This window comes from Engystomops pustulosus, unplaced genomic scaffold (assembly GCF_040894005.1).
Source record: "Engystomops pustulosus unplaced genomic scaffold, aEngPut4.maternal MAT_SCAFFOLD_288, whole genome shotgun sequence".
NCBI lineage: Eukaryota > Metazoa > Chordata > Amphibia > Anura > Leptodactylidae > Engystomops > Engystomops pustulosus.
This window is the reverse complement of record NW_027285167.1, coordinates 70,606-95,012: the sequence shown is the minus strand read 5'-3', so window position 1 is coordinate 95,012 and position 24,407 is coordinate 70,606. Positions and strand designations below refer to the sequence as shown.

The 24,407-nt window shown below is 53.5% G+C and overlaps 1 protein-coding gene across 1 annotated transcript; it reads right to left on the bottom strand.

Moving 5' to 3' along the window:
• Positions 1 to 590: 590 nt before the first annotated feature.
• LOC140110495 (serine/threonine-protein kinase WNK1-like) lies at positions 591 to 24,282 on the bottom strand. Its single transcript, XM_072132233.1, has 2 exons — positions 23,809 to 24,282; positions 591 to 785 (listed from the first exon to the last, which is right to left on the bottom strand). The coding sequence occupies exons 1-2, from the start codon at positions 24,280 to 24,282 to the stop codon at positions 609 to 611; spliced, it is 651 nt and encodes a 216-aa protein (XP_071988334.1). The 3' UTR covers positions 591 to 608.
• Between the last annotated feature and the right edge of the window lie 125 nt (positions 24,283 to 24,407).

Below are 24,407 nucleotides of genomic sequence, written 5' to 3'. Positions count from 1 at the left end.
AGCCAGTGTTATGTATTGTCCCTGGAGAGATGTGTAATCAGACCTCACACTGCTGTGCTCTGTGCTCCCTGCAGCCAGTGTTATGTATTGTCCCTGGAGAGATGTGTAATCAGACCTCACACTGCTGTGCTCTGTGCTCTCTGCAGCCAGTGTTATGTATTGTCCCTGGAGAGATGTGTAATCAGACCTCACACTGCTGTGCTCTGTGCTCTCTGCAGCCAGTGTTATGTACTGTCCCTGGAGAGATGTGTAATCAGACCTCACACTGCTGTGCTCTGTGCTCTCTGCAGCCAGTGTTATGTATTGTCACTGCAGAGATGTGTGATCAGAATTTTGTGTATGCGGTTTGTAGATGCATGTCCTGACACTGCAGTGCTCTGTGCCCTCTGCACACAGCCACTCTACATAATAATTGCTTTCATAGACCTCTGATTGAAGACTACAGCCATTGCTCAGAGCAGAGGGGATAAACTGTGGCACAGCTTAGTGTAAAAAGCACAGAGCACAGCAGTGTGAGGACACACCCCTATCCGGTACATTCCATATTTCACAGTCCTGCTGCTACTACTAGTTTATGCAGAGCCGTAGTGCAGGGCAATGGCCGCTACTTACGTCTTCAGGGTCCCCGAGGTCATCAGCTCGGTCACCAGTACGATGCACTTCTTCCCCTTCAGGGTGGACTCCCAGGAGTCGTAGAAGCGGACAATGTTGGGGTGCTGCAGACCCTTCAGCATGCCCGCCTCCTCCTTAAAGCGCTGCCGCTCAGACTTGGACAACTTCCGGTCCTGCAAGAGAGAAAACACAAACCTTAAGAAGTGCCAGGGGAGAGCAGAGAGGGCACAGCGGTGCCAGGGGAGAGCAGAGAGGGCACAGCGGTGCCAGGGGAGAGCAGAGAGGGCACAGCGGTGCCAGGGGAGAGCAGAGAGGGCACAGCGGTGCCAGGGGAGAGCAGAGAGGGCACAGCGGTGCCAGGGGAGAGCAGAGAGGGCACAGCGGTGCCAGGGGAGAGCAGAGAGGGCACAGCGGTGCCAGGGGAGAGCAGAGAGGGCACAGCGGTGCCAGGGGAGAGCAGAGAGGGCACAGCGGTGCCAGGGGAGAGCAGAGAGGGCACAGCGGTGCCAGGGGAGAGCAGAGAGGGCACAGCGGTGCCAGGGGAGAGCAGAGAGGGCACAGCGGTGCCAGGGGAGAGCAGAGAGGGCACAGCGGTGCCAGGGGAGAGCAGAGAGGGCACAGCGGTGCCAGGGGAGAGCAGAGAGGGCACAGCGGTGCCAGGGGAGAGCAGAGAGGGCACAGCGGTGCCAGGGGAGAGCAGAGAGGGCACAGCGGTGCCAGGGGAGAGCAGAGAGGGCACAGCGGTGCCAGGGGAGAGCAGAGAGGGCACAGCGGTGCCAGGGGAGAGCAGAGAGGGCACAGCGGTGCCAGGGGAGAGCAGAGAGGGCACAGCGGTGCCAGGGGAGAGCAGAGAGGGCACAGCGGTGCCAGGGGAGAGCAGAGAGGGCACAGCGGTGCCAGGGGAGAGCAGAGAGGGCACAGCGGTGCCAGGGGAGAGCAGAGAGGGCACAGCGGTGCCAGGGGAGAGCAGAGAGGGCACAGCGGTGCCAGGGGAGAGCAGAGAGGGCACAGCGGTGCCAGGGGAGAGCAGAGAGGGCACAGCGGTGCCAGGGGAGAGCAGAGAGGGCACAGCGGTGCCAGGGGAGAGCAGAGAGGGCACAGCGGTGCCAGGGGAGAGCAGAGAGGGCACAGCGGTGCCAGGGGAGAGCAGAGAGGGCACAGCGGTGCCAGGGGAGAGCAGAGAGGGCACAGCGGTGCCAGGGGAGAGCAGAGAGGGCACAGCGGTGCCAGGGGAGAGCAGAGAGGGCACAGCGGTGCCAGGGGAGAGCAGAGAGGGCACAGCGGTGCCAGGGGAGAGCAGAGAGGGCACAGCGGTGCCAGGGGAGAGCAGAGAGGGCACAGCGGTGCCAGGGGAGAGCAGAGAGGGCACAGCGGTGCCAGGGGAGAGCAGAGAGGGCACAGCGGTGCCAGGGGAGAGCAGAGAGGCCTGAGTAATCGATCTGCAGGGTGAGGCCTCGCTCTATGACTCCATCATCTTCTATTCACTACCCTATAAGCCGCGCTGATGTCATCCACACCAACCCCAATTACACTGTAACGCAGGCTGCAGCGAGGACAGAAATAGAAGCCATTACACGGCAGTCGTATAACATCACACACACGATTCAGGCCCAAACCTGCCCCAGATATCTCCAAGGAGGAGGCAGATCCAAGACTGGGGGGAGGGCCACCTGTATAATATACCGTCTCTATGGTAACAGACTACAGACATACGCCCCGTAGTCTGATCCTATAGTGGTGGATACTCTGTAGGATCAGAACATGGACCGCACCAATGAGTGATCCGAGGATCTGCAGCTGATGGGGTAAGTGGCCGCACACAGCCGCATACACACAGGAGATTCTGGTGGGGGCCACATGCGAGTGCCGGAGCGGTGACATTGTGGGGGCCCCTGGTCGCTTCTTCCAGACCACCACAACACCTGCCCGACATCTGCCGACCACAGGAAGTCGTGTACCTGTGCAACGCTCTGCAGCTCAGGAAGCCTCACCCCCAGAGCTGCACTCACAATTCTGCCCATCAGAGCGGTGAATGCAGCTTTGTAAGTGACTGGAGTATAAGAGCCGAGCGGTGACTGTACAGAGAACAATGTGCCAAGTCACTCGACAGGAGCAACGAGGACATGGCGGACACAGGGCAGGGGGCGGGGCCAGGACGGGTCACCAGGTCACCCAACAAGAAATACCGGACCGGGACTAGAAGGACACAGGCCACTGTACCCCGGGATCCTGAGCGAGGTGCAGCTGTGGCCGAGGCTGTAACAAGAGCGCCCCCTGCAGGGAGCAGCGCGGCTCCATAGATTACAATGCGTGAGCTACGAGGAGCGCCCCCTATAGGTGCAAGAAGCAGTGACGGGGTCGCCCCAAAATCAGGAGTCGCCGCCCAGGAGAGCCCCATTGGAAGCACAGGGTCACTCTGGACGACAATGGGTCGGGATTAGGGGATTAGCGGACGTTACTTCCCCGGATTAAGGGGAACGGATCCATTACTCATCTGACGTGGAACAATGGGGTGAACCCTCGGTAATCCGGTAAGTATCAGGAGGGGCACAGCGTCACTCCGGACCCCAGAGGGAGGAGACATCACCAGAGCCTTCAGCACTACATGGATACAATGTATCAGCGCACAGGATTCTACACACTGGATACAACTGTAACAGAGAATCAGGGAGATCTCCATTCACTGACAGCAAGAGGAGGGGATTACACATCATTATTACACCCCCCATCCAGGGGTTACCAAAGGTCAGCGCAGGGGCCGGAAAAAATCCTACAGGAATTCAGGGTCTCAAAGGGAAATCTGCATCCGAGAAAGTGAGGACAGAACGCAACGACCCAGAGAAGATGGGGTGGAGTCAGACCTCACACTGTTGTGCTCTGTGCATTATGCTGGAAAGATGCATAATCACACCTGTGTGTATGTTAGTAGCAGCAGGACTGTAATAGGGGTGTATATATCTGCACTGCATTGAGACAAGACCTCACACTGCTGTGCTCTGTGCATATGACTTCTGCAGCCCCTTCCATCTGCACTTAGGGAACACTTACTATTCAACCAAAAGCCAGCTACAGCTTTCACTTAGAGCACAGAGCACAGCAGGGTGAGGTCTGATTACACATCTCTCCAGGGACAATACATAACACTGGCTGCAGAGAGCACAGAGCACAGCAGTGTGAGGTCTGATTACACATCTCTACAGGGACAGTACATAACACTGGCTGCAGAGAGCACAGAGCACAGCAGTGTGAGGTCTGATTACACATCTCTCCAGGGACAGTATATAACACTGGCTGCAGAGAGCACAGAGCACAGCAGTGTGAGGTCTGATTACACATCTCTCCAGGGACAATACATAACACTGGCTGCAGAGAGCACAGAGCACAGCAGTGTGAGGTCTGATTACACATCTCTCCAGGGACAATACATAACACTGGCTAAAGAGAGCACAGAGCACAGCAGTGTGAGGTCTGATTACACATCTCTCCAGGGACAATACATAACACTGGCTGAAGAGAGCACAGAGCACAGCAGTGTGAGGTCTGATTACACATGTCTCCAGGGACAGTACATAACACTGGCTGCAGAGAGCACAGAGCACAGCAGTGTGAGGTCTGATTACACATCTCTCCAGGGACAGTACATAACACTGGCTGCAGAGAGCACAGAGCACAGCAGTGTGAGGTCTGATTACACATCTCTCCAGGGACCATACATAACACTGGCTGCAGAGAGCACAGCAGTGTGAGGTCTGATTACACATCTCTCCAGGGACAATACATAACACTGGCTAAAGAGAGCACAGAGCACAGCAGTGTGAGGTCTGATTACACATCTCTCCAGGGACAATACATAACACTGGCTGCTGAGAGCACAGAGCACAGCAGTGTGAGGTCTGATTACACATCTCTCCAGGGACAATACATAACATTGGCTGCTGAGAGCACAGAGCACAGCAGTGTGAGGTCTGATTACACATCTCTCCAGGGACAATACAGAACACTGGCTGAAGAGAGCACAGAGCACAGCAGTGTGAGGTCTGATAACACATCTCTCCAGGGACAATACATAACACTGGCTGCAGAATGCACAGAGCACAGCAGTGTGAGGTCTGATTACACATCTCTCCAGGGACAATACATAACACTGGCTGCAGAGAGCACAGAGCACAGCAGTGTGAGGTCTGATTACACATCTCTCCAGGGGTAATACATAACACTGGCTGCAGAGAGCACAGAGCACAGCAGTGTGAGGTCTGATTACACATCTCTCCAGGGACAATACATAACACTGGCTGCTGAGAGCACAGAGCACAGCAGTGTGAGGTCTGATTACACATCTCTCCAGGGACAATACATAACATTGGCTGCTGAGAGCACAGAGCACAGCAGTGTGAGGTCTGATTACACATCTCTCCAGGGACAATACAGAACACTGGCTGAAGAGAGCACAGAGCACAGCAGTGTGAGGTCTGATAACACATCTCTCCAGGGACAATACATAACACTGGCTGCAGAATGCACAGAGCACAGCAGTGTGAGGTCTGATTACACATCTCTCCAGGGACAATACATAACACTGGCTGCAGAGAGCACAGAGCACAGCAGTGTGAGGTCTGATTACACATCTCTCCAGGGGTAATACATAACACTGGCTGCAGAGAGCACAGAGCACAGCAGTGTGAGGACACCCCAAGGACAAGCCTGGAATATAAATCCATCCTTCTTGCCAAAAGAAAAAAAAAAGAAAAACTTGTGTAGCGCAGCAGACGCTCTGTGGGCAGTGACCGCATCCTCCGATCACTGATCTGTGCGACTTCCTGCCGCGTCCCCACAATGAGACTTCCTGTAAAGCAGAACAGGAAGTGATTGGTGCTCCGGGAAACTAGTGACTACCTGAGCCGCTGCCCGTGTCATAGGGATGGCACCCAAGCATGATGGGGGATGTAGTAGCTGCCAGTCACTGGCTGATGGGTGATTGGGTGCAAAGCGCCAGTGTAGGGGATCTACATGTGACCCAGAGTAACGTCACAGCCGGTGGGTGCTGGGGGGGGGGGGGGGGCAGTCCGGACCTTTGGTATCAGATCAGCATTTTCTGTGTAGGCAAAACAGGTCACATGACCAGAAAAAATATAAATAAAACTTCACTTTTTTTTAACCAACTTCTGCTTAAAAATGTCAGAACTTTCCTCACTTTTTGTTCCCCTTAGGGTTAACCCACTGCTTAAAGGGGAAGTCCACAAATCATATGGGACAGGGGGATACAATCTATTACTCTCTGTTATCAGCCATTACACCCCGGGGAGAGGAGACTGTACAGGGGGGGATACAATCTATTACTCTCTGTTATCAGCCATTACACCCCGGGGAGAGGAGACTGTACAGGGGGGGATACAATCTATTACTCTCTGTTATCAGCCATTACACCCCGGGGAGAGGAGACTGTACAGGGGGATACAATCTATTACTCTCTGCTATCAGCCATTACACCCCGGGGAGAGGAGACTGTACAGGGGGGGATACACTCTATTACTCTCTGTTATCAGCCATTACATCCCGGGGAGAGGAGACTGTACAGGGGGGGATACAATCTATTACTCTCTGTTATCAGCCATTACACCCCGGGGAGAGGAGACTGTACAGGGGGGGATACAATCTATTACTCTCTGTTATCAGCCATTACACCCCGGGGAGAGGAGACTGTACAGGGGGGATACAATCTATTACTCTCTGTTATCAGCCATTACACCCCGGGGAGAGGAGACTGTACAGGGGGGATACAATCTATCACTCTCTGTTATCAGCCATTACATCCCGGGGAGAGGAGACTGTACAGGGGGATACAATCTATTACTCTCTGTTATCAGCCATTACATCCCGGGGAGAGGAGACTGTACAGGGGGGATACAATCTATTACTCTCTGTTATCAGCCATTACATCCCGGGGAGAGGAGACTGTACGGGGGGGGGGGGGGGGGGGGGGGGAGAGAAACAGTCTCCTCTCCCCGGGATGTAATGGCTGATAACAGAGAGTAATAGATTGTACCCCCCTCCCTGTACAGTCTCCTCTCCCCGGGATGTAATGGCTGATAACAGAGAGTAATAGATTGTACGGGGGGGGGGGAGAAACAATCTATTACTCTCTGTTATCAGCCATGTCACTCCTGCATGTGTAACATCCGGCCAGTGATCCCTGGGGTGCCCACACACTGAGTCTCTGGGTTTGGGCCTGACCCGGGGTTATCCATCACGTCTGGATGCCGCTGATATCTCTCACTTCCTATCAGTCAACATTTCCAGCAGTCTATTTTTCCCAGCTAGTTTGTGGAAACGCTCAGCCAGAGCCTCCTGGTTCTGGAATAGAAGGCTAGACCTGCAGGGACGGTCACCATGAAGTGTGAGGCTTGTGAGAAATTCCTCGGCTCCTGACTTGGGGCCTGGAGGGATGTGTGGAGAGCACGGCCTCCATTAGCACAGGCCTGGAAGGGTTAACCCTTGTCAGCAGGGGGTGAGGGGCAGAAGCGCCCCCTGGAGGAGTTGGTTATTAGAGGGTTAACCACCTCGGCATACAAGTTCCCAGGGCAGCAGGGGGTTAATGGCGGAGGCCGCGGCTTTGTGATGTTCTAGGATAATCCACCATCAGGACCAGCGGTGGATTATGGAGACCACGTATAGATCCTATAGAAGGTTAACCCTTGTGCTGCCAGGCCCAGCACTGTGGTACACCAGGCGGGGGCGCTGTGCACCTACATTACCGCTGATGTTTACACTGTTTCCCCCTCCGCCAGGGGCGCGTGATGCCAGGACATGTGGTCCTAATTCTGCAAATTCAGATAAGACCCAGAGGAGGCCCAGACCCCCAGGACTGCAGAGAGCAAGGCTGGGACTGCTCAGCTATGCTATCCTGTGCTCCAATCACATCCAGAGCTGCATAGCGCACGGCCGGGACTGCCCATATATCAGCTATGCTATCCTGTGCTCCAATCACACCAAGAGCTGCATAGAATACAGCCTGGACTGCCCATATATCAGCTATGCTATCCTGTGCTCCAATCACACCCAGAGCTGCATAGAATACAGCCTGGACTGCCCATATATCAGCTATGCTAACCTGTGCTCCAATCACACCCAGAGCTGCATAGAATACAGCCTGGACTGCCATATATCAGCTATGCTATCCAGTGCTCCAATCACACCCAGAGCTGAAATCTTAACAGAAAGCCTAAATCATTAATGTCCTCCTCCAGCCACACCCAAAGCTGCATAGAACACAGCCGGGACTGCCTATATATCAGCTATGCTATCCTGTGCTCCAATCACACCCAGAGCTGCATAGCGCACAGCCGGGACTGCCTATATATCAGCTATGCTATCCTGTGCTCCAATCACACCCAGAGCTGCATAGCGCACAGCCGGGACTGCCTATATATCAGCTATGCTATCCTGTGCTCCAATCACACCCAGAGCTGCATAGAATACAGCCTGGACTGCCCATATATCAGCTATGCTATCCTGTGCTCCAATCACACCCAGAGCTGCATAGAATACAGCCTGGACTGCCCATATATCAGCTATGCTATCCTGTGCTCCAATCACACCCAGAGCTGCATAGAATACAGCCTGGACTGCCCATATATCAGCTATGCTATCCTGTGCTCCAATCACACCCAGAGCTGCATAGAATACAGCCTGGACTGCCCATATATCAGCTATGCTATCCTGTGCTCCAATCACACCCAGAGCTGCATAGAATACAGCCTGGACTGCCCATATATCAGCTATGCTATCCTGTGCTCCAATCACACCCAGAGCTGCATAGAATACAGCCTGGACTGCCATATATCAGCTATGCTATCCTGTGCTCCAATAACATCCAGAGCTGCATAGAACACAGCCGGGACTGCCTATATATCAGCTATGCTATCCTGTGCTCCAATCACACCCAGAGCTGCATAGAATACAGCCTGGACTGCCCATATATCAGCTATGCTATCCTGTGCTCCAATCACACCCAGAGCTGCATAGCGCACAGCCGGGACTGCCTATATATCAGCTATGCTATCCTGTGCTCCAATCACACCCAGAGCTGCATAGCGCACAGCCGGGACTGCCCATATATCAGCTATGCTATCCTGTGCTCCAATCACACCCAGAGCTGCATAGCGCACGGCCGGGACTGCCTATATATCAGCTATGCTATCCTGTGCTCCAATCACACCCAGAGCTGCATAGCGCACGGCCGGGACTGCCCATATATCAGCTATGCTATCCTGTGCTCCAATCACACCCAGAGCTGCATAGAATACAGCCTGGACTGCCCATATATCAGCTATGCTATCCTGTGCTCCAATCACACCCAGAGCTGCATAGAATACAGCCTGGACTGCCCATATATCAGCTATGCTATCCTGTGCTCCAATCACACCCAGAGCTGCATAGAATACAGCCTGGACTGCCCATATATCAGCTATGCTATCCTGTGCTCCAATCACACCCAGAGCTGCATAGAATACAGCCTGGACTGCCCATATATCAGCTATGCTATCCTGTGCTCCAATCACACCCAGAGCTGCATAGAATACAGCCTGGACTGCCCATATATCAGCTATGCTATCCTGTGCTCCAATCACACCCAGAGCTGCATAGAATACAGCCTGGACTGCCCATATATCAGCTATGCTATCCTGTGCTCCAATCACACCCAGAGCTGCATAGAATACAGCCTGGACTGCCATATATCAGCTATGCTATCCAGTGCTCCAATCACACCCAGAGCTGAAATCTTAACAGAAAGCCTAAATCATTAATGTCCTCCTCCAGCCACACCCAAAGCTGCAGTCATAATGGTGGTTTCCAGGAAGCTTTGGATCTTGCTATTAGTGACTCCTCCGTTACCTTGAGAGATACATCGCTGCATCTCCGGAGGTGAGTGGAGTAGAAGATGCTCCAGTCACATCCAAAGCCTCCAGTCAGTGGCAAAGCAGTCGTGTAGTCCCAGTTAAACAGTTGCAGCCTGAGTGCAGCTTTGTATGTGATTGGAGTATAACACTTGATGACCTCCAATATCCACAAGATACAACACAATCTGCAACATTGTAACAAGTTTTGCAGCAATTCCAAGTCTGAAGCCTCCAGGATCCAGAAGGACAACTACTCCCAGCAGGTAGAGTTACATGAGGCTGTCAGGTCCTGCTGGGAGCTGTAGTCCTGGAACCAGCTGCAAATAAGTGTCTTAAAGGGGAAGATCCAGAAATAGATCCCCCCCCCCTCGCTGTCACTATCTGCTATTATCCATAGGATCCTGTGGAATCTCATCCTGCAGCATTACTGGGGGAGGGGCGAGGACTGATCCACCCCCACAGGGACCACACGCACCCCCCCCCCCTCCAGCACAGCCCAGAATATTAAAGGGGTAGGCTACAAGAACCTCAGCATATACACGGAAAGGAAACCATCAGCAGGAGAGACCACGCAAAGATTGTAACCAGTCCTCACACTGCTGTGCTCTGTGCTCTCTGCAGCCAGTGTTATGTATTGTCCCTGGAGAGATGTGTAATCAGACCTCACACTGCTGTGCTCTGTGCTCTCTGCAGCCAGTGTTATGTATTGTCCCTGGAGAGATGTGTAATCAGACCTCACACTGCTGTGCTCTGTGCAAGGAGCTGCTCCACAGAACTTAACCTGTAAGTGACTGCTGTCATATTACAATTTACATAACACTGGCTGCAGAGAGCACAGAGCACAGCAGTGTGAGGTCTGATTACACATCTCTCCAGGGACAATACATAACACTGGCTGCAGAGAGCACCGAGCACAGCAGTGTGAGGTCTGATTACACATCTCTCCAGGGACAATACATAACACTGGCTGCAGAGAGCACAGAGCACAGCAGTGTGAGGTCTGATTACACATCTCTCCAGGGACAATACATAACACTGGCTGCAGAGAGCACAGAGCACAGCAGTGTGAGGTCTGATTACACATCTCTCCAGGGACAATACATAGCACTGGCTGCAGTCTGTATGGTCACTAGACATCTGGTGGCTCATCCCATGGATAAATATTACTGCCTGGCTACTGGCTGATAACAGGGAGCAGTAGATGGCCTCTCACCACAGCAGAGGAGCGACACTGCCCCTTTAAGATGAAAAATGAACATCTTGATCTTGCATTAAGCCTTAGGGTGATTCTTCTCATTTGGCCCCAATTCCAGTGAGCGGATGATAATCCGGGGGTGTGGGGGGAGGGGGGAAGCGCTGCCCATCTCACTGCCAGCAAGTGCCCCTGCTCCTGGAGTCTCGCCCCTCATTGGCCGTCCCCAATGGGTCACCTCACACAGAACCTTGTGCAACAAGAGAAATCAGATCCACTAGCGACACTCCGGACCAACCGCAGCAGGAGAAACCCCAGGACATCACCGGGGATTCTCCATCAGTCTGCATGGGAGCTGCATACCAAGAACGGGGACAGCGATTGTACTGGAGCCGCTGAGAATCAAAAGTCTTATCTGAAGATACAAAGTCCTGAGGCCCCGGCACAGATCTGTCTCTGCTCTCAGAGGGTGCGGAGCGTCACACATCACAGAGAGCGATCATCCCGAGCCATACAGGAAACACCAGGAGGGTCTACAGCTCCAATACCCCAGAGCTGCACTCACTATTCTGCTGGTGAGCTGCGCTAAGTAATGTCATGCATGTACACAGCAACTGCACCAGCAGCAGAATAGTGAGTGCAGCTCTGGGGTATGATACAGGATGTAACTCAGGATCAGTACAGGATAAGTAATGTCATGTATGTACACAGTGACTGCACCAGCAGCAAAATAGTGAGTGCAGCTCTGGGGTATAATACAGGATGTAACTCAGGATCAGTACAGGATAAGTAATGTCATGTATGTACACAGTGACTGCACCAGCAGCAGAATAGTGAGTGCAGCTCTGGGGTATAATACAGGATGTAACTCAGGATCAGTACAGGATAAGTAATGTCATGTATGTACACAGTGACTGCACCAGCAGCAGAATAGTGAGTGCAGCTCTGGGGTATAATACAGGATGTAACTCAGGATCAGTACAGGATAAGTAATGTCATGTATGTACACAGTGACTGCACCAGCAGCAGAATAGTGAGTGCAGCTCTGGAGTATAATACAGGATGTAACTCAGGATCAGTACAGGATAAGTAATGTCATGTATGTACACAGTGACTGCACCAGCAGCAGAATAGTGAGTGCAGCTCTGGAGTATAATACAGGATGTAACTCAGGATCAGTACAGGATAAGTAATGTCATGTATGTACACAGTGACTGCACCAGCAGCAGAATAGTGAGTGCAGCTCTGGGGTATAATACAGGATGTAACTCAGGATCAGTACAGGATAAGTAATGTCATGTATGTACACAGTGACTGCACCAGCAGCAGAATAGTGAGTGCAGCTCTGGGGTATAATACAGGATGTAACTCAGGATCAGTACAGGATAAGTAATGTCATGTATGTACACAGTGACTGCACCAGCAGCAGAATAGTGAGTGCAGCTCTGGAGTATAATACAGGATGTAACTCAGGATCAGTACAGGATAAGTAATGTCATGTATGTACACAGTGACTGCACCAGCAGCAGAATAGTGAGTGCAGCTCTGGAGTATAATACAGGATGTAACTCAGGATCAGTACAGGATAAGTAATGTCATGTATGTGCACAGTGACTGCACCAGCAGCAGAATAGTGAGTGCAGCTCTGGGGTATAATACAGGATGTAACTCAGGATCAGTACAGGATAAGTAATGTCATGTATGTACACAGTGACTGCACCAGCAGCAGAATAGTGAGTGCAGCTCTGGGGTATAATACAGGATGTAACTCAGGATCAGTACAGGATAAGTAATGTCATGTATGTACACAGTGACTGCACCAGCAGCAGAATAGTGAGTGCAGCTCTGGGGTATAATACAGGATGTAACTCAGGATCAGTACAGGATAAGTAATGTCATGTATGTACACAGTGACTGCACCAGCAGCAGAATAGTGAGTGCAGCTCTATAGTATAATACAGGATGTAACTCAGGATCAGTACAGGATGAGTAATGTCATGTATGTACACAGTGACTGCACCAGCAGCAGAATAGTGAGAGCAGCTCTGGGGTATAATACAGGATGTAACTCAGGATCAGTACAGGATAAGTAATGTCATGTATGTACACAGTGACTGCACCAGCAGCAGAATAGTGAGTGCAGCTCTGGGGTATAATACAGGATGTAACTCAGGATAAGTAATGTCATGTATGTACAGTGACTGCACCAGCAGCAGAATAGTGAGTGCAGCTCTGGAGTATAATACAGGATGTAACTCAGGATCAGTACAGGATAAGTAATGCCATGTATGTACACAGTGACTGCACCAGCAGCAGAATAGTGAGTGCAGCTCTGGGGTATAATACAGAATGTAACTCAGGATCAGTACAGGATAAGTAATGTCATGTATGTACACAGTGACTGCATCAGCAGCAGAATAGTGAGTGCAGCTCTGGAGTATAATACAGGATGTAACTCAGGATCAGTACAGGATAAGTAATGTCATGTATGTACACAGTGACTGCACCAGCAGCAGAATAGTGAGTGCAGCTCTGGAGTATAATACAGGATGTAACTCAGGATCAGTACAGGATAAGTAATGTCATGTATGTACACAGTGACTGCACCAGCAGCAGAATAGTGAGTGCAGCTCTGTGCACAGGTCTCCCATGGCTGGGGTCGGGGTTCCTCCGGAGCAGTGTGGGCTGACATGTCACTACTCGCGGTGTCTCCACAGCTCTGCTGCTCCGCTCTCTGGATCCTGAGGACATGTATGGGGCGTGTGTCAGACATTCCTCCGGATACTATTAACCCATTTATCAGCTGAAATCCTCGCTGTGTAATAAAGGGGAATATAATAAGACAGAGGCGAGAGCTGCACCTGTGTACTGTGTACAGGCGATGGCAGACAGCAAGCAGAGGTCTTATTGGACTGGAGCTGATGGAGGGTCTGTGGTTTAGCCCATAGATATGGGGGTCCCCACAATGCTTCAGGTTTCCTTCCTCAGTATGAATACTGTGAACCGCGCTTCATCCCATGCCTGACTACATCACACATCAGTGTAGTCAGAGGGGAGGGGGGCGAATACTAAAACAGACTAGTCACAAAACTGCGCCCGGCGGGAGGGTGAGGGGCAGGACACTTACAGCCACTAGTTTTGCTTTCATTGATGCCACGAATTAAGGGAAACCCCAAAAACCGATCCCGTATGGAGAGACAGAGACCCCACATCACCGGACGCCCGGGAGAGCCTCCCCGGGTATATAGCAGGGGCCTCTCCCCCCATGTCCGTCTTCTCCGCACAGTAACAGCCGGAGCCGCCATAAATCACCGGAACGACGCCATAAAGAAAGCGATTAGCGGAAAATGAGGAAGTCCTAGACGAGATCTGGAGGTTTATGAGGCGAGGAAACTTCTCCAGGTAGAAAGTTCAGCCGCACGGAGGAGGAAGGTCACAGGGGGGGGAGGACTATGGGGGGGGGGGGGTTACCAGGAGGTTCTGAGCACTCTTACAATGGGGGTCTCACGGATTGTAGTCCCCCAGCTTTCCCCCTGGGGGTGGGCCGGGGCCCCACACCTGTAATCAGGATATAATGGCGGCCCTGTGACCCTCCTGGAGGCTGTGATTTTCGGGCATCACCTGATCACACAGGGCGCTCATTGTTAGGAGCCTGGGAGGGGGCACAATGGCGTCCGATGCCCACAGGAGGAAGTGTCCTGGTGCTGTCCCTGGGGGGCGCTGTACAAGCTGTGCGTCACCAGGGGGCACCTCTGACCATCACCAGTTACTCCCCCAGTCTGGGATTCACCCATCGGTCACATGATCACCCGAAAACTTCCTGCCAGACCAAGTATAGCCATCATCTCCAAGACCCCGGCTGACTTGTCACCGCTGAGGGATCGCTGCATTCACACAGCGCAGAGGACTGGGAAGTAGAGCAGAGGTGTCGTGACACTGTACAAGAAAGCTGAGCCGACAGATTGTCAGACACAAACCACGAGAGGAAGCAGAGGCGGCCTGCAGGGTGACTACTGCGAGCACAGGACAACAGCGGGGCAGACATGGTGCACTGCAGAGCTGCACTCACTATTCTGCTCCTCCGGAGCTGCGCTCACCGGCATGCACACAGTTACAGATCACTTTCTAGGAATGGATAGGGCGGGGGGGATATATTTAGCTCCTGTGGAGTATGAGCGCTGCAGCTTGTGGGGGGAGTGGAGCGGGGCTGTGGTCCGGGGGGAGTGGAGCGCTGCAGCTTGTGGGGGGAGTGGAGCGGGGCTGTGGTCCGGGGGGAGTGGAGCGGGGCTGTGGAGCGCTGCAGCTTGTGGGGGGAGTGGAGCGGGGCTGTGGTCCGGGGGGAGTGGAGCGGTGCAGCTTGTGGGGGGAGTGGAGCGGGGCTGTGGTAATATTATCCTCACTGAGGGATTTGTCATCTCATTCTCTGTAGAAGGTCGCGCGATGTGCTGCGGCCGCTCTGCAGACACAAAGGGCAACCGAAATGGCTCCTGGCCACGGCGCCACACCCAGTGTCCTACAGGGGGAGCCGCACACTGCTTGCTGACAGTGAATGGAAAATTCCATCTTCTCCCAATATCATCAGACCTGACTCTTTCTGGGGACTGAATACAATGTAACAAACCCTCAGCATTAGAAGGTTAGAAAGCTTCCATTGACTGACAGTAAGCAGAGATGTTGGACCATGTTCTGGGTGGTCACTGATCCGTGACTTGTTCAGAGCTGGTTTTGCGCCTCAGGAGAGGCAGAATGTGAGCGATGCTCTGCAGCGCGGCCTGTACAATGAGGCGCCATTGTACCGCCCCGGCACGCGATATCGCCGTTTACTGCTGGCGCTCCGTCACAATGTGCTGTACAAAAGGTCACCAAACAGCTGGGGCTGCGTCACAATAGACAGAGATATGGCTGTAACTGCTGGCGCTCCGTCACAATGTGTCATGATTGAGAATTACTGCGACTGTTGGGCTTGCGTCACAATGTGTCACTCTTAAAGACACATGACTGTAAATGCTGGGGCTCTGGTACAATGGACAGAGATGGGGATATAACTGCTGGGAGTGCGTCACAATGTGTCATACTAGAAAGACATATGACTGCAACTGCTGGGGCTCTGGCACAACGTGTCACACAGAGTAGGAAGGAGTGCAGAGAGGGGCACACAGGACATTTCACTACCTCCGCTTGCAGTCAGTTAAAGGAAACTTTAGTCTTAGGATTCAGATGCTTAGAAATTCTTACAGCTGAGGGTCTGCTACAATGTGTCAGGGGAAGGTGACATCCGCTCCAGCTTCCTGTGACACTTCCAGATCCTCTTGTGCGAGCGTCACCGTGCTGTGAGGTCACAGGGGGAGATTACAGCTAGTGCTCACTGTTATCAGCCAGACACCGAGTCCTCGCCCTATATGGGCTGACAGCAAGGAGACGCCCGGGGGCACTACATGGGCACCGATGCCACAGGTCACATGACAGGGGAACCACACGCAGCCAAATACTGGGGCAACGCTGCCCTCATCACATCGGCAATACAATAGCTCAGGAAGACACATGCACAGAGCACAGCAGTGTGAGGACACAGTCCTGCTGCTACTAACAACATGCACAGAGCACAGCAGTGTGAGGACACAGTCCTGCTGCTACTAACAACATGCACAGAGCACAGCAGTGTGAGGACACAGTCCTGCTGCTACTAACAACATGCACAGAGCACAGCAGTGTGAGGACATAGTCCTGCTGCTACTAACAACATGCACAGAGCACAGCAGTGAGGACATAGTCCTGCTGCTACTAACAACATGCACAGAGCACAGCAGTGAGGACATAGTCCTGCTGCTACTAACAACATGCACAGAGCACAGCAGTGAGGACACAGTCCTGCTGCTACTAACAACATGCACAGAGCACAGCAGTGAGGACATAGTCCTGCTGCTACTAACACCATGCACAGAGCACAGCAGTGAGGACATAGTCCTGCTGCTACTAACAACATGCACAGAGCACAGCAGTGTGAGGACACAGTCCTGCTGCTACTAACAACATGCAGAGAGCACAGCAGTGTGAGGACACAGTCCTGCTGCTACTAATAACATGCACAGAGCACAGCAGTGAGGACACAGTCCTGCTGCTACTAACAACATGCACAGAGCACAGCAGTGTGAGGACACAGTCCTGGTGCTACTAATAACATGCACAGAGCACAGCAGTGTGAGGACACAGTCCTGCTGCTACTAACAACATGCACAGAGCACAGCAGTGTGAGGACACAGTCCTGCTGCTACTAATAACATGCACAGAGCACAGCAGTGAGGACATAGTCCTGCTGCTACTAACAACATGCACAGAGCACAGCAGTGTGAGGACACAGTCCTGCTGCTACTAATAACATGCACAGCGCGCGGATTACACATCATTTTAGTGACATTTGCCTCTACTCCGATCACACCCAAAGCTGCGACCTTGCGCTGCCCCCGTTGTTTTCATCCTGCACCATGTGACGGAGGAGGCGGCGCTCCCAGTGTTATGGAAACCTGCCGGGAGCGAGAGAATCCGAAATATCCCGACTGCCAATCACTGAGGAATAACACAGCACAGCCACCCTGCTGTACCAACCCCGCCACCAGGGGGCAGCACCCAGCAAGGAGCTCCGCCTCCTCCTCCCCCCCCACCGTCCCACCACCAGGGGGCAGCACCCAGCAAGGAGCTCCGCCTCCATCCCCCGCCACCAGGGGGCAGCACCCAGCAAGGAGCTCCGCCTCCATCCCCCGCCACCAGGGGGCAGCACCCAGCAAGGAGCTCCACCTCCTCCTCTTCCCCTACCCGCCACCAGGGGGCAGCACCCAGCAAGGAGCTCCACCTCCTCCTCTTCCCCTACCCGCCACCAGGGGGCAGCACCCAGCAAGGAGCTCCACCTCCTCCTCTTCCCCTACCCGCCACCAGGGGGCAGCACCCAGCAAGGAGCTCCACCTCCTCCTCTTCCCCTACCCGCCACCAGGGGGCAGCACCCAGCAAGGAGCTCCGCCTCCCCACCCCGCCACCAGGGGGCAGCACCCAGCAAGGAGCTCCGCCTCCTCCTCCCCCCCAACCCCGCCACCAGTGGGCAGCACCCAGCAAGGAGCTCCGCCTCCTCCTCCCTCCTCTGATTACACATCTCTCCAGGGACAGTACATAACACTGGCTGCAGAGAGCACAGAGCACAGCAGTGTGAGGTCTGATTACACATCTCTCCAGGGACAGTACATAACACTGGCTGCAGAGAGCACAGAGCACAGCAGTGTGAGGTCTGATTACACATCTCTCCAGGGACAATACATAACACAGGCTGCAGAGAGCACAGAGCACAGCAGTGTGAGGTCTGATTACACATCTCTCCAGGGACAATACATAACACTGGCTGCAGAGAGCACAGAGCACAGCAGTGTGAGGTCTGATTACACATCTCTCCAGGGACAATACATAACACTGGCTGCAGAGAGCACAGAGCACAGCAGTGTGAGGTCTGATTACACATCTCTCCAGGGACAATACATAACACTGGCTGCAGAGAGCACAGCAGTGTGAGGTCTGATTACACATCTCTCCAGGGACAATACATAACACTGGCTGCAGAGAGCACAGAGCACAGCAGTGTGAGGTCTGATTATACATCTCTCCAGGGACAATACATAACACTGGCTGCAGGGAGCACAGAGCACAGCAGTGTGAGGTCTGATTACAAACTTCTCCAGGGACAATACATAACACTGGCTGCAGAGAGTACAGAGCACAGCAGTGTGAGGTCTGATTACAAACTTCTGCAGGCACATTAAATAACACGGGCTGCACAGAGCACAGCAGTGTGAGGTCTGATTACACATCTCTCCAGGGACAATACATAACACTGGCTGCAGAGAGCACAGCAGTGTGAGGTCTGATTACACGTCTCTCCAGGGACAATACATAACACTGGCTGCACAGAGCACAGCAGTGTGAGGTCTGATTACACAGGGACAATACATAACACTGGCTACAGAGAGCACAGAGCACAGCAGTGTGAGGTCTGATTACACATCTCTCCAGGGACAATACATAACACTGGCTGCAGAGAGCACAGAGCACAGCAGTGTGAGGTCTGATTACACATCTCTCCAGGGACAATACATAACACTGGCTGCAGAGAGCACAGAGCACAGCAGTGTGAGGTCTGATTACACATCTCTCCAGGGACAATACATAACACTGGCTGCAGAGAGCACAGAGCACAGCAGTGTGAGGTCTGATTACACATCTCTCCAGGGACAATACATAACACTGGCTGCAGAGAGCAGAGAGCACAGCAGTGTGAGGTCTGATTACACATCTCTCCAGGGACAATACATAACACTGGCTGCAGAGAGCACAGAGCACAGCAGTGTGAGGTCTGATGACATCTCTCCAGGGACAATACATAACACTGGCTGCAGAGAGCACAGAGCACAGCAGTGTGAGGTCTGATTACACATCTCTCCAGGGACAATACATAACACTGGCTGCACAGAGCACAGAGCACAGCAGTGTGAGGTCTGATTACACATCTCTCCAGGGACAATACATAACACTGGCTGCAGAGAGCACAGAGCACAGCAGTGTGAGGTCTGATTACACATCTCTTCAGGGACAATACCCAGCACTGGCTGCAGAGAGCACAGAGCACAGCAGTGTGAGGTCTGATTACACATCTCTCCAGGGACAATACATAACACTGGCTGCAGAGAGCACAGAGCACAGCAGTGTGAGGTCTGATTACACATCCCTCCAGGGATAATACATAACACTGGTTGCAGAGTACAGAGCACAGCAGTGTGAGGTCTGATTACACATCTCTCCAGGGACAATACATAACATTGGCTGCAGAGAGCACAGCAGTGTGAGGTCTGATTACACATCTCTCCAGGGACAATACATAACACTGGCTGCAGAGAGCACAGAGCACAGCAGTGTGAGGTCTGATTACACATCTCTCCAGGGACAATACATAACACTGGCTGCAGAGAGCACAGAGCACAGCAGTGTGAGGTCTGATTACACATCTCTCCAGGGACAATACATAACACTGGCTGCAGAGAGCACAGAGCCCAGCAGTGTGAGGTCTGATTACACATCTCTCCAGGGACAATACATAACACTGGCTGCACAGAGCACAGAGTACAGCAGTGTGAGGTCTGATTACACATCTCTCCAGGGACAATACATAACACTGGCTGCAGAGAGCACAGAGCACAGCAGTGTGAGGTCTGATTACACATCTCTCCAGGGACAATACATAACACTGGCTGCAGAGAGCACAGAGCACAGCAGTGTGAGGTCTGATTACACATCTCTCCAGGGACAATACATAACACTGGCTGCAGAGAGCACAGAGCCCAGCAGTGTGAGGTATGATTACACATCTCTCCAGGGACAATACATAACACTGGCTGCACAGAGCACAGAGTACAGCAGTGTGAGGTCTGATTACACATCTCTCCAGGGACAATACATAACACTGGCTGCAGAGAGCACAGAGCACAGCAGTGTGAGGTCTGATTACACATCTCTCCAGGGACAATACATAACACTGGCTGCAGAGAGCACAGAGCACAGCAGTGTGAGGTCTGATTACACAACTCTCCAGGGACAATACATAACACTGGCTGCAGAGAGGACAGAGTACAGCAGTGGGAGGACAACCCCCTCCACCCAGTACAATCCATATTTCAGTGCAGAGGAGGAGTGCGGTGACTTCCCCGGGATCCCCTCCTCAGCAAACACTTGTTACAGCGCCCCCACAGGAGGGGGACTAGATGGCAGTATAATCGCTGCACCTTCTGAGGACACCACTTCTCCTATAGTTGCAACCCAAGAGGCAAGGTCCTTGCATGTGTCGTACTCCAGGAGTATGGACCCTCCTCCTGCTGTAAGTGTAGGGGTCCAACTCCAGTTACTACTCAATCTTCATCATCACTTGAAACAGACCCGAGCCCCTCACTACAGGCAGCGCAGACCTACTCCACTCACCACCAAAGCAGAGAGAAAACACAGTCAGTATAAGCCACAGCTCCAGTCACTACCAAACCAGATACTGCATAGACCCTTTATGACACCTCTGTCACCACCAAAGCAGCATGTAATCCTACAGGACCTCTGCTCTAGTCACATCCCAAGCCTCAGATTAGAATTCAGGACACTTGCTCCCAACCTGTATACAGTGCGGCCTATGCTCCAGTCACCCCTAAAGCTCCTGTATACAGTGCGGCCTATGCTCCAGTCACCCCTAAAGCTTCTGTATACAGTGCGGCCTATGCTCCAGTCACCCCTAAAGCTTCTGTATACAGTGCGGCCTATGCTCCAGTCACCCCTAAAGCTTCTGTATACAGTGCGGCCTATGCTCCAGTCACCCCTAAAGCTTCTGTATACAGTGCGGCCTATGCTCCAGTCACCCCTAAAGCTTCTGTATACAGTGCGGCCTATGCTCCAGTCACCCCTAAAGCTTCTGTATACAGTGCGGCCTATGCTCCAGTCACCCCTAAAGCTTCTGTATACAGTGCGGCCTATGCTCCAGTCACCCCTAAAGCTTCTGTATACAGTGCGGCCTACGCTCCAGTCACCCCTAAAGCTTCTGTATACAGTGCGGCCTACGCTCCAGTCACCCCTAAAGCTTCTGTATACAGTGCGGCCTACGCTCCAGTCACCCCTAAAGCTTCTGTATACAGTGCGGCCTATGCTCCAGTCCCCCCTAAAGCTTCTGTATACAGTGCGGCCTATGCTCCAGTCACCCCTAAAGCTTCTGTATACAGTGCGGCCTATGCTCCAGTCACCCCTAAAGCTTCTGTATACAGTGCGGCCTATGCTCCAGTCACCCCTAAAGCTTCTGTATACAGTGCGGCCTATGCTCCAGTCACCCCTAAAGCTTCTGTATACAGTGCGGCCTATGCTCCAGTCACCCCTAAAGCTTCTGTATACAGTGCGGCCTATGCTCCAGTCACCCCTAAAGCTTCTGTATACAGTGCGGCCTATGCTCCAGTCACCCCTAAAGCTTCTGTATACAGTGCGGCCTATGCTCCAGTCACCCCTAAAGCTTCTGTATACAGTGCGGCCTATGCTCCAGTCACCCCTAAAGCTTCTGTATACAGTGCGGCCTATGCTCCAGTCACCCCTAAAGCTTCTGTATACAGTGCGGCCTATGCTCCAGTCACCCCTAAAGCTTCTGTATACAGTGCGGCCTACGCTCCAGTCACCCCTAAAGCTTCTGTATACAGTGCGGCCTACGCTCCAGTCACCCCTAAAGCTTCTGTATACAGTGCGGCCTACGCTCCAGTCACCCCTAAAGCTTCTGTATACAGTGCGGCCTACGCTCCAGTCACCCCTAAAGCTTCTGTATACAGTGCGGCCTACGCTCCAGTCACCCCTAAAGCTTCTGTATACAGTGCGGCCTACGCTCCAGTCACCCCTAAAGCTTCTGTATACAGTGCGGCCTACGCTCCAGTCACCCCTAAAGCTTCTGTATACAGTGCGGCCTACGCTCCAGTCACCCCTAAAGCTTCTGTATACAGTGCGGCCTACGCTCCAGTCACCCCTAAAGCTTCTGTATACAGTGCGGCCTACGCTCCAGTCACCCCTAAAGCTTCTGTATACAGTGCGGCCTACGCTCCAGTCACCCCTAAAGCTTCTGTATACAGTGCGGCCTACGCTCCAGTCACCCCTAAAGCTTCTGTATACAGTGCGGCCTACGCTCCAGTCACCCCTAAAGCTTCTGTATACAGTGCGGCCTACGCTCCAGTCACCCCTAAAGCTTCTGTATACAGTGCGGCCTACGCTCCAGTCACCCCTAAAGCTTCTGTATACAGTGCGGCCTACGCTCCAGTCACCCCTAAAGCTTCTGTATACAGTGCGGCCTATGCTCCAGTCACCCCTAAAGCTTCTGTATACAGTGCGGCCTATGCTCCAGTCACCCCTAAAGCTTCTGTATACAGTGCGGCCTATGCTCCAGTCACCCCTAAAGCTTCTGTATACAGTGCGGCCTATGCTCCAGTCACCCCTAAAGCTTCTGTATACAGTGCGGCCTATGCTCCAGTCACCCCTAAAGCTTCTGTATACAGTGCGGCCTATGCTCCAGTCACCCCTAAAGCTTCTGTATACAGTGCGGCCTATGCTCCAGTCACCCCTAAAGCTTCTGTATACAGTGCGGCCTATGCTCCAGTCACCCCTAAAGCTTCTGTATACAGTGCGGCCTACGCTCCAGTCACCCCTAAAGCTTCTGTATACAGTGCGGCCTACGCTCCAGTCACCCCTAAAGCTTCTGTATACAGTGCGGCCTACGCTCCAGTCACCCCTAAAGCTTCTGTATACAGTGCGGCCTATGCTCCAGTCACCCCTAAAGCTTCTGTATACAGTGCGGCCTATGCTCCAGTCACCCCTAAAGCTTCTGTATACAGTGCGGCCTACGCTCCAGTCACCCCTAAAGCTTCTGTATACAGTGCGGCCTACGCTCCAGTCACCCCTAAAGCTTCTGTATACAGTGCGGCCTACGCTCCAGTCACCCCTAAAGCTTCTGTATACAGTGCGGCCTATGCTCCAGTCACCCCTAAAGCTTCTGTATACAGTGCGGCCTATGCTCCAGTCACCCCTAAAGCTTCTGTATACAGTGCGGCCTACGCTCCAGTCACCCCTAAAGCTTCTGTATACAGTGCGGCCTACGCTCCAGTCACCCCTAAAGCTTCTGTATACAGTGCGGCCTATGCTCCAGTCACCCCTAAAGCTTCTGTATACAGTGCGGCCTATGCTCCAGTCACCCCAGTACACCATCTCTCCTGTATCTGGATCCTCCCCTCTGACTCCTGTGAGGGAGCCGTCATCTCTTCTCTTCCCTCCCCCTGACTCCATGTCCCCCAGCTCCTCCCCCCTGACTCCTGTGAGGGAGCTATCATCTCTCTCCCCTCCCCTTGACTCCTATGAGGGAGCTGTCATCTCTCTCCCCACCCCCTGACCCCGTCTCCCCCAACACCTCCCCCCTGACTCCTATGAGGGAGCTGTCATCTCTGTCCCCTCCCCCGTGTCCCCCAGCTCCTCCCCCCCTGACCCCGTGTGTCCCCCCAGCTCCTCCCCCCGGACCCCTCTCACCTGCAGCTCGCACCAGGCCACCTCCACTGTGGTTTCGGTGTCCAGGCCCTTGTACACGGTCTTGAAGGAGCCTCTGCCGATCTCTATGTCGAACTTGAGGAACCTTCCGTCCGGGGAGAAGCCCACGGCCTTGGTCTCCTGGTCCTCGTTGTCGTCGGGCGGCCTGTCGTCGGGCGGGGAGCGGGGCGCTCGGGCCTGTGGCGCGGGGGCCGCGGCGGCGGCCTCCTCCTCGGGCTGGGGCAGCGCGCTGGGCGGGAGGCAGAGCACGGACTCGGGCGGGGAGATGCACTGCTTGCTGGGCAGCTCCAGGGCGGTGGCGTTGGAGTCGCAGATGACGCTGCGGCGGAAGAAGCGGTGCTCGGCCTTGTCCTTGTCCATGGTGTGGCGGCGGCGGCGGAACTCCTCGGGGGGAGCGGCCAGGGACGTGTCCGAGCTCGAGCCATTGGAAGGCCGCGGCGGCGGGGCGAGGGCCATGGCGCCGGCCGGGGGACAGTATCAGCGGGGCCGGGGGTCAGGGCCCTGGGCGGGCAGCGGGCTGTGAGTCGGCTCCCAAGGCCGGAGCTCACCGGCCATGCTGAGGAGACGCGGACATGAGAGCC

Coding starts and splice junctions, on each gene's coding strand:
- LOC140110495 (XM_072132233.1), bottom strand. CDS start 24,282: ATGGCCCTCGCCCCGCCGCCGCGGCCTTCCAATGGCTCGAGCTCGGAC. Junction 786..23,808: donor TGGCCTGGTGCGAGCTGCAG/GTGAGAGGGGTC, acceptor TCTCTCTTGCAG/GACCGGAAGTTGTCCAAGTC.